Source organism: Salmo salar, chromosome ssa06 (genome assembly GCF_905237065.1).
Source record: "Salmo salar chromosome ssa06, Ssal_v3.1, whole genome shotgun sequence".
Taxonomy (NCBI): Eukaryota; Metazoa; Chordata; class Actinopteri; order Salmoniformes; family Salmonidae; genus Salmo; species Salmo salar.
The window spans coordinates 81,917,719-81,928,692 of NC_059447.1; the positions used below are offsets into that span (position 1 = coordinate 81,917,719).

Genomic DNA, 10,974 nt, shown 5'->3' on the forward strand with positions numbered 1-10,974 from the left:
GAAAGCCCTAATGGCAGGCTCAGACTCAGCATTAAAGGAGAAAGCCCTAATGGCAGGCTCAGACTCAGCATTAAAGGAGAAAGCCCTAATGGCAGGCTCAGACTCAGCATTAAAGGGGGTGAGCCCTGAGTGGCTGCCTGGCTGACTCATGCACAGTGGCATATAATGGATTCCAAGGGAAGCCAGGCTCCCCCCCAAAACATACAAAATAAGGTATCTTTCATATTTCTGTGTTTCATAAATGTCCTTCAAATTTGCAAGAGGCTGAATGTATCTCACCGGATAAAGCATCTGAGCGAAACAGCACCTCTCTGCCTCTGTATGTGTAGCCCATCTATCTGATGCTGTCTGGTCAAAAAGAGTGTAACATTGTTGCTGCCCGTAGCATTGAATGCAATGGCCTCCCTTGATAAAAACGTTTATAAAATAATAGCCAATCAGTGTTGAGCTAAACTGAGTGAGCTCAGCTGTGAATGGTCCCAGCACCGGTTTGAATTTGGCGTCACACCAATCACAACACATCAGAAGCCAAACGTCATTGACAGAATTTTTTTTTTGAATTGTTGCATGACCTCGTTGTTTCATTGACCTTCATTGGCCAACTAGCTAGCTAAAATCATCCCTTTCCTAAATTAGCCTTGGAGGGAGATAGGGATTTCAACTTGTGTTTTTAACTTAATTCTCCTACTGGCCAATGATTAAAACAGCGATTCTGATCCAACCACAAATGAATACATTGTGCCTGAGAGGATGGACGTTCAATATGTAACTAGACGTAGCAGGCTAATGTTAACTAACTGGCCTGGCACATCGTTGCCCATGAACGGAAGTTAGACTAACAAGCAAGCATTTTAGCCAGGTAGCCTGGGACAACAAAAACTAAAAGCATGTACTGTATGACAAAACCATAGACCTTCTAGACAACATGAAAGAGGAGGATGGCATAGCAGCAGTAGGAGGAGTAGCAGCAGTAGGAGGAGCAGTCGCAGGAGGAGGATCAGTAGCAGCAGGAGCAGTAGCAGGAGGAGGAGCAGCAGGAGCAGTAGCAGGAGGAGGAGCAGCAGTAGCAGGAGGAGGATCAGTAGTAGCAGTAGCAGGAGGAGGAGCAGCGGGAGCAGTAGCAGGAGGAGGAGGAGGAGGAGGAGCAGCAGGAGCAGTAGCAGGAGGAGGAGCAATAGCAGGAGGAAGATCAGCAGCAGCAGTAGCAGGAGGAAGAGCAGCAGTAGCAGGAGGAGGAGGAGGAGGAGCAGCAGGAGCAGTAGCAGGAGGAGGAGCAGTAGCAGCAGTAGCAGTAGCAGGAGCAGTAGCAGGAGGAGGAGGAGGAGCAGTAGCAGAAGGAGGATCAGTAGCAGCAGGAGCAGGAGGAGGAGCAGCAGGAGCAGTAGCAGGAGGAGGAGGAGGAGGAGCAGCAGGAGCAGTAGCAGGAGCAGTAGCAGGAGGAGGAGGAGGAGCAGCAGGAGCAGTAGCAGGAGGAGGAGGAGGAGCAGCAGGAGCAGTAGCAGGAGGAGGAGCAGTAGCAGCAGTAGCAGTAGCAGGAGGAGGAGGAGGAGCAGCAGGAGCAGTAGCAGGAGGAGGAGCAGTAGCAGCAGTAGCAGGAGGAGGAGCAGCAGGAGCAATAGCAGGAGGAGGACCAATAGCAGGAGGAGGAGCAGTAGCAGCAGTAGCAGTAGCAGGAGGAGGAGGAGGAGCAGCAGGAGCAGTAGCAGGAGGAGGAGGAGGAGCAGCAGGAGCAGTAGCAGGAGGAGGAACAGTAGCAGTAGCAAGAGAAGGAGGAGGGGCAGCAGGAGAGTAGCAGGAGGAGGACCAGTTGCAGCAGTAGCAGTAGCAAGAGGAGGAGGAGGAGCAGCAGGAGCAGTAGCAGGAGGAGGAGCAGTAGCAGCTGTAGCAGTAGCAGGAGGAGGAGTAGCAGTAGCAGGAGGAGGAGTAGCAGGAGGAGGAGGAGGAGCAGCAGGAGCAGTAGCAGGAGGAGGAGCAGTAGCAGCAGTAGCAGTAGGAGGAGGAGCAATAGCAGGAGGAGGAGGAGGAGCAGCAGGAGCAGTAGCAGCAGTAGCAGTAGCATGAGGAGGAGGAGGAGCAGCAGGAGCAGTAGCAGGAGGAGGAGGAGGAGCAGCAGGAGCAGTAGCAGGAGGAGGAGGAGTAGCAGCAGTAGCAGGAGGAGGAGGAGGAGCAGCAGGAGCAGTAGCAGGAGGAGGAGCAGTAGCAGCAGTAGCAGTAGGAGGAGGAGCAATAGCAGGAGGAGGAGGAGGAGCAGCAGGAGCAGTAGCAGCAGTAGCAGTAGCATGAGGAGGAGGAGGAGCAGCAGGAGCAGTAGCAGGAGGAGGAGCAGTAGCAGCAGTAGCAGTAGCAGGAGGAGGAGCAATAGCAGGAGGAGGAGGAGGAGCAGCAGGAGCAGTAGCAGGAGGAGGAGGAGGAGCAGCAGGAGCAGTAGCAGGAGGAGGAGCAGTAGCAGCAGTAGTAGTAGCAGGAGGAGGAGGAGGAGCAGCAGGAGCAGGAGCAGTAGCAGGAGGAGGAGCAATAGCAGGAGGAGGAGCAGTAGCAGCAGGAGGAGGAGGAGGAGCAGCAGGAGCAGTAGCAGGAGGAGGATCAGTAGCAGCAGGAGCAGTAGCAGTAGGAGGAGGAGCAGCAGGAGCAGTAGCAGGAGGAGGAGCAGTAGCAGGAGGAGGAGCAGTAGCAGCAGGAGCAGTAGCAGTAGGAGGAGGAGCAGCAGGAGCAGTAGCAGGAGGAGGAGCAGTAGCAGGAGGAGGAGCAGTAGCAGCAGTAGCAGGAGGAGGAGCAATAGCAGGAGGAGGAGCAGTAGCAGCAGTAGCAGTAGCAGGAGGAGGAGCAGCAGTAGCAGTAGCAGGAGGAGGAGGAGGAGCAGCAGGAGCAGTAGCAGGATGAGGAGGAGGAGCAGCAGGAGAAGTAGCAGGAGGAGGAGCAATAGCAGGAGGAGGATCAGTAGCAGCAGGAGCAGTAGCAGGAGGAGGAGGAGGAGCAGCAGGAGAAGGAGGAGGAGCAGCAGTAGCAGTAGCAGGAGGAGGAGCAGCAGCAGCAGGAGCAGTGGCAGGAGGAGGAGGAGGAGCAGCAGTAGCAGGAGGAGGAGGAGGAGCAGTAGGAGAAGGAGGAGGAGCAGCAGTAGCAGTAGCAGGAGGAGAAGCAGCAGCAGCAGGAGCAGTGGCAGGAGGATGAGTAGTAGCAGCAGGAGGAGCAGTAGCAGGATGAGCAGTAGCAGTAGCAGCAGTAGCAGGAGGAGGAGGAGCAGTAGCAGGAGGAGGAGTAGCAGCAGGAGGAGCAGGAGCAGTAGCAGGAGAAGTAGCAGTAGCAGGAGGAGTATGAGCAGGAGCAGGAGGAATAGGAGCAGGAGGAGCAGTAGCAGTAGCAGGAGGATGAGTAGTAGCAGGAGAAGCAGGAGCAGGAGGAGCAGTAGCAGTAGCAGGAGGAGTATGAGCAGGAGCAGGAGGAATAGGAGCAGGAGGAGCAGTAGCAGTAGCAGGAGGATGAGTAGTAGCAGGAGAAGCAGGAGCAGGAGGAGCAGTAGCAGTAGCAGGAGGAGTATGAGCAGGAGCAGGAGGAATAGGAGCAGCAGGAGGAGCCGCAGTAGCAGGATGAGCAGGCTGCCTGTGTGTGTGCCTTGCCTTCTGACAGACAGAGTAGCTTGCCTAACCACAGAGCCATGACCATAGACGATCGGCAGGATCGGCCAGGAGGGGTTTCCTTACCACATAACTTGACCAGTTATAGCAGGGCTATTAAACTGTCAGTAGTACTGTTGCTTGTCCTTCCTACCTGGCTTACTAAATGTAACTACACTTATTAACTGATGGACCAGACCTGAGTCAGGCTCTGATCAGAGGGCAAGTGTCACCTATGGTTGCCATGGCACCGTGAAGAGACCTTGGCTGAGAACTCTGCAAATATTGTACATATTTTTGTTATTTTGTGTATTTTGGGGGGTTTTGATATCCTGTTGAGGGTTGAGCTAAAATATCTAGTGGTGATTCATGGAGTTGCAGGACTGATGATATAGCTAGCTAATCTAATCTAATCTGAATGATCCATCAACACCTGATAAACACATGATCATATTTTTATTCCAGCTGTCCTGGTTTCTGGAAAGATGTGGACTGTGGTGTGAGGGGATGACAGAGGCTCACCTCACAGGACACTGTTGCTGATTACTGCTGAGGTGTGATGGTCTCTTGGGCGTTTATAGCTACCAAATTACCACCTAGGCGGGTGCTACACATTCAGTGGTGAATGTTCCAGCCTAACCTACAGAGTAGCTGTGACTGACAGAGGGGCCTAATGAAAAGCTCTGGGCCTGTCTGACTGATGTTTCTCACACCCTGGCTTTACCATCAACGCCTCCTCCACTCAAGCTGCTCCTTTACTGAAATGCATCATCATCTGGCTGTGGAAGATCCATATCCCATCAACTACCAGCTCCCTGAATGTGTTTTTTTTAAAGCGATTTTACGATTCCGTATGAAAAGCACTAAATATAATTTTAAAAAATCTTCTCCTTCTTCTTATTCTTCTTCTTATTTTGACCTAAACAGGAAAAACTCCTGTCCCCACTTCCAGTAGGCCCTGTCTGTGAGACCAGTGGTAGCGTGGAATTAGAATGTCCAATTAGTTCTATTCCTATTGGTGGTACAGTCCCCACAGTGGACCACCACCTGAGAGCATTGATCCACTCAGAACAAACTTACTAGTTTCCCTTTCCCAGCCACCACCTCCACCTTCTTCATTACCAAAAGCATTGGGCTAGTTACCGGGAGAAGTGATTTCATGCACTGTTGATGGTACTTAGCTGAAAGAAGTGATTTCATACACTGTTGATGGTACTTAGCTGAAAGAAGGGATTTCATACACTGTTGATGGTACTTAGCTGAAAGAAGTGATTTCATACACTGTTGATGGTACTTAGCTGAAAGAAGTGATTTCATACACTGTTGATGGTACTTAGCTGAAAGAAGTGATTTCATACACTGTTGAAGGTACTTAGCTGAAAGAAGGGATTTCATACACTGTTGATGGTACTTAGCTGAAAGAAGTGATTTCATACACTGTTGATGGTACTTAGCTGAAAGAAGGGATTTCATACACTGTTGATGGTACTTAGCTGAAAGAAGTGATTTCATACACTGTTGATGGTACTTAGCTGAAAGAAGTGATTTCATACACTGTTGATGGTACTTAGCTGAAAGAAGTGATTTCATACACTGTTGATGGTACTTAGCTGAAAGAAGTGATTTCATACACTGTTGATGGTACTTAGCTGAAAGAAGTGATTTCATACACTGTTGATGGTACTTAGCTGAAAGAAGGGATTTCATACACTGTTGAAGGTACTTAGCTGAAAGAAGGGATTTCATACACTGTTGATGGTACTTAGCTGAAAGAAGGGATTTCATACACTGTTGAAGGTACCATGGAAGGGATTTGGGATCAACGGAAAGTGGGAAACCTGATGGAGCCAATGTCGGAAACACAACATGAGCAAAAAAATTACATGAGCGAGTACACACACACACACACACACACACACACACACACACACACACACACACACACACACACACACACACACACACACACACACACACACACACACACACACACACACACACACATACACATGCTGTTCTGAAATAAACACAGCCTCCACTCGCAGGCATATAAAACCTGTTATGGTGCCGAGCAAACCCCACAGGGAATTCTCCATTCTTTACCGGAATGTGATTTGTTTTCCCAAAGTTACACTTGAACTGAGATGCAGAACTTCTTCTGGCAGAGGATGACCGAGTCACAGATTGTGAAAACAAGTCATTTTATCAAAAGGACATGATACGTTTTGCTTTTCACACATTATGAAAACAGTGGTTTGTTAATTCAAATGGCAGGATATGTTGGAAAAGATAAGATAATTGGACCCAGTGAGATACAAAAAATACAGTAAAAAACTGGTTCGTCATTAAAAATAGAACACATTCACAATAAGCGACCGGGCCGACTAGCGACCGGGCCGACTAGCTCAAATGGACAACAACAATACAAAAGATTTGCTAGGAGGCCTGTGTGTGAGAGAGGAAGATGGAGAGAGAGAGTTGTAGAGACAGAGAGGCAGAGAGAGAGAGAAAGAGAGAGAGAGAGATAGTTGGAGAGGGAGAGGGAGAAAGTAATGACCCCCAGAGGAGCTGTCAATATCTCACATATTATGAGTGACAGAGAGAACGAGAGAAAGAAAGAGAGAAAGAGTGAGAAAGAGAGAAAGAGAGAGAGAGAGGGAAAGAAAGAGAGAAAGAAAGAAAGAAAGAAAGAAAGAGAGAGAGAGAGAAAGAGAGAGAGAAAGAAAGAGAGAGAGAGAGAGAGAGAGAGAAGAAAGAAAGAAAGAAAGAAAGAAAGAAAGAAAGAAAGAAAGAAAGAAAGAAAGAAAGAAAGAAAGAAAGAAAGAGAAAGAGAGAGAGCGAGAGAAGGAAAGAGAGAAAGAGAGAAAGAAAGAAAGAAAGAAAGAGAGAGAAAGAGAGAAAGAGAGAGAGAGAGAAAGAAAGAAAGAAAGAAAGAAAGAAAGAAAGAAAGAAAGAAAGAAAGAAAGAAAGAAAGAAAGAAAGAAAGAAAGAAAGAGAGAAAAAGAGAGAGAGAGGGAGAAGATCAACCCCTGGCAGGTCTAACTGTCTTCTTCTGCAAGTAGCCATTCACTGTGTTTGAGTAGATCATTAGCGAATAGCCATCCAGCCCAGTCCATTCTAGACTGGGAGACAGTCTCTAACCCAACTCACTTCTTTTTCATTTAACACTGCAAGACTCCTCACTCCTACACACCATGACAGGGCCATGGGGCCATACAGCTCTCTCTCTCTCCCTCTACCTATCCCTCAAATTTGTCTCTCAATAAAATATACATTTACTACATATGATGGAGGCCAAAATACATACAGGAAATTTGAGCCAGAATAAGGTGCTTATGGATGTATTGTAGTGTTTTAAAAATTGTACAACTGCCTTAATTTTGCAGGACCCAAGGAAGAGTAGCTGCTGCCTTGGCACCTCCCTGGTAGGGAGGAATAAGCTAATGGGGATCCATAATAAATACAAATACAAATGAGGACACACATTGAAGAGATTTGAACACATTTCATAATTGTCTTTGTCTGGGATACTTGGGAGGCCTGGGGTCACTGGGACAGGAGGGCTGAGTGATTCAATCTGGGGGTTGGTGTCAAACCTGTAGGTCCATTTCTCTTTTTCCCTTTACCCTACTACTCTATCTCTCTGGGGTTGGACAGCCAGGTGGCTGTGTGTCTATTTAAGGTTTGAGAGGAGAGAAATAAGAGGATTGAACCGCTGTACCTGCTCCTCATGATTAAATGTCTTTAAGTCAATCATATATCGTGAAGACAAAGAGGAATTTCCAAACTTTATGGACAATATTTTTTTAAATCTAGAATGGAGTATAATTTTCTAGTCCATCGTAATGTAGATTTGGCACTTGTGTTGTTGTACTGTATAATTAAAGCGGCAAACGGTTAGCGGCTAATGTCGGTCACAGAAGTGATGATAATCAATACAGGGTGTTGGTAAAAACAGCCCATCAAATGAATTGACCCTCCCTGGGGTTTAAAAAAGACATTTAGCCTCACTCATCTGAAAATCATTACACCAAATAGCCAAGGTATATAGTACTATGTGTTACAGGTTATTTCCAGGCTATTTCCAGGTTATTTCCAGGCTATTTCCAGGCTATTTATAGGCTATTTCCAGGCAATTTTTTTAATTAAGGACCGGTTGAACAAAAACTATTCTGACAGTAAGATTGTAGCTGATCTGATGGAAAGTTAATAGCAATATGATGGAGGGAAGAGCAATATCATTTTAAAGAGGTATAAGAGGTGGTTTTACTTCTCCCAGAAAATACAATTGTAATAACATTAAACATGTTACTAATTAAACACATGAGAGGGGTATGGGAGGTTTATAAGAAATGTTCATAGTATGAAAAGCATTGGGTAGCTAAATATCCATGTCAACCAATCAATCAATCAATCAATCAATCAATCAATCAATCAAATGTATTATATAACATCAGCAGTTGTCACAAAATCCTTTACAGATACCCAATGCAGAGGCAGAATCACAGTGGCTAGAAAAACTCACTACAAGGCAGGAGCCTAGGAAGAAACCTAAAGAGGAACCAGGGTAAAGAAATCTTTTTCTCCCTCTAAATGACCGTACACTGAAAAGGGATGTGTGGCTTCCCTGAAACTACAGGTGACTTCCCAGAATTATATCAGACATATCAGAGTGCTAAAACACTACAGGAACATCCTAGTTCACTCAACAAACCTTTAAACACCTTTTGGCCAAGCCTTCTCTCTCGCTTTCAAAGGAGGAAATGTTTAAATACAATATACGCCAGTTCTTATTTGACATGTTCCCTGTATTGAACAATAAGCCTGAAAATAATTCAGTGGTATAACTACTGTACCAGTGCAGTGGAACTACATGCTCTATTCAGGCATTTTACTACTGTCCTTTGCAAAGAATGACATGTATGATAATTCCAAATACCATTCAAGCTCTAGGCTACACCGATGTAAAGCAAACGAAAACTGCGCAAACATACAGTACCGATAAATCACACACACAGTGACATACACACACAATGCCACCCCCAGATCCCAATGAAAGACGTTCCCTCTGTTGAAGGAGCAGTACCTTCCCTTGGTGCTCACACAGAGTCTCATTGTGAATCGCTGGTGCTGGTGATGATGACACAGAAATCCTGCCTGCTGCCTCCACTCCTTGCTGTATGTGTGAGGGGAGAGGTGCTGAGTCTGTATGTGTGTGTGTGTGTGCTGGGGCTGCTGGTGAAAGCCCTTCCGTGTGATCGAGGGCTGGCTTACCAAGCTTGGAGAAACCCCCAGTAGCAGAGGAGAGGTAGAGAGGGAGAAGAGAGAGAGAGATAGAGAAAGAGCGACAGAGCGAGAGAAAGAGAGAGAGCGAGAGAGAGAGAGAGCGAGAGAGAAAGAGAGAGAGATGGAGGACTGGGCAGGCAGGGAAAGAGGCACAACAAGCTCTCACAGTCTCACTTCAGAATCTATGTTTCTCAAACGTCAAATTTAGAAATGTTTAAGGTTATGTTTAGACATTAACTGAGAATTTTTAAGGTTAGGGTTAAGTTTAGGCATTAACTCCGAATTTGTGAGGTTAGGCATTAACTCCGAATGGTTAAGATAAGGGTTTAGGTTTGGGATAACCTTAATTTAAAAACAATCAAAAACAACTTTCTATCGCTAGATTCAAACATGCGGCATATCCTTACGCCCATCCAGCATCCCCGTCCTCAACACCCTAGCAAAACCCAAACCTACTTGAAGGTAACAGCTCTCACTGTTGTCCCTAGTGGCCGGTTTCCACGTCATCTCCCAATGTCCTCAGACGTGGATGGACGTCTAATACTGACTTGTATCACGGGTGACCTGGCTGAGGAGGCAGGAAGGGAATAATGGAGAGAGAATGTCATCTTACCTTATGGTATTCATCTCCTCATCAGGAACCTAAAAGAAAATCACAGGAGATTAGAGGAACAGACGAGACACAAACACTCACTCACTCATTTCACTTAACACTCTCTGTTTCCATCTCTGCTCTCTCTCTCACTCTCTCTTTTATTTTTCAAAAATCTCCCTCTCCCTACCTCTTTCCCTCCATTTCCCTCTCTCTCCTTCTTGCTATCTCTCATGCAGAAAGCCCGTCAGGCTACAGAGTCTGTCTACATCTGTAAAAAGAACAATCCTGTCATATTAAGAGAGGGAGAGAGAAAGAGAGAGAGGGAGAGAAGAAACCTCCATTGCAGCCAGACTGCAGATACATAGCAACCCCCCATGAGAGATGCTGGCAGTGACTCTGTATATGTATTGAGCTGAAGAGAAAAAAGAGCGAGAACAAAGAGAGAGGAGGGGGAGAGGGGAACAGGTGGCACCATCTGTTGAATTTCATATTATGTCACTAGGTGGTGGGGAGGAATGAGACTCTCACCAGGCGGTGGGGAGAAATTAGACTCTCACCAGGTGGTGGGGAGGAATGAGACTCTCACCAGGTGGTGGGGAGGAATGAGACTCTCACCAGGCGGTGGGGAGGAATGAGACTCTCACCAGGCGGTGGGGAGGAATGAGACTCTCACCAGGCGGTGGGGAGGAATGAGACTCTCACCAGGCGGTGGGGAGGAATGAGACTCTCACCAGGCGGTGGGGAGGAATGAGACTCTCACCTGGCGGTGGAGAGGAATGAGACTCTCACCAGGCGGTGGGGAGGAATGAGACTCTCACCAGGCGGTGGGGAGGAATGAGACTCTCACCAGGCGGTGGGGAGGAATGAGACTCTCACCAGGCGGTGGGGAGGAATGAGACTCTCACCAGGCGGTGGGGAGGAATGAGACTCTCACCAGGCGGTGGGGAGGAATGAGACTCTCACCAGGCGGTGGGGAGGAATGAGACTCTCACCAGGCGGTGGGGAGGAATGAGACTCTCACCAGGCGGTGGGGAGGAATGAGACTCTCACCAGGCGGTGGAGAGGAATGAGACTCTCACCAGGCGGTGAGACAATAAGATAATGGTAACTGTGAATAGTAATAGGAACATATAATAAATAACAGGGACAATAAAAGGCTAAACATGGAAAATGAACATGCTACTATTATTAACACTAATACTACAACCATCCTTACTTCTACCATTAACACAAGTAGAATTTCCACCTCTAATACCACTATCTACCACTTATTAAAACTATAACTAACTTATCACTAAGTGTCATCATCACCATTAGATCAGTACTACATCTACCATCATCATTACTAATATTAATACCACCACCACCACCATCGTTGTCCTGTTGGAAGGTGAACCTTCGCTCCAGTCTGAGGCCCTGAGCGCTCTGGAGCAGGTTTTCATCAAATGTCTCTCTGTACTTTGCTCCATTCATCTTTCCCTC

At 47.1% G+C, this 10,974-nt stretch overlaps 1 protein-coding gene across 2 annotated transcripts in view; it reads right to left on the reverse strand.

Annotated features, from left to right (window-relative positions):
- Window positions 1-8,914, reverse strand: part of LOC106608202 (brain-enriched guanylate kinase-associated protein) — a 39,740-nt gene extending 30,826 nt beyond the window's left edge. For both annotated transcript variants that reach the window (XM_014206011.2, XM_014206010.2), the window contains exon 1: window positions 8,698-8,914. In XM_014206011.2, the coding sequence (XP_014061486.1) occupies window positions 8,698-8,726 (29 nt within the window). In that variant the 5' untranslated portion in view covers window positions 8,727-8,914. The remainder of the gene's footprint in view (window positions 1-8,697) is intronic.
- Between the last annotated feature and the right edge of the window lie 2,060 nt (window positions 8,915-10,974).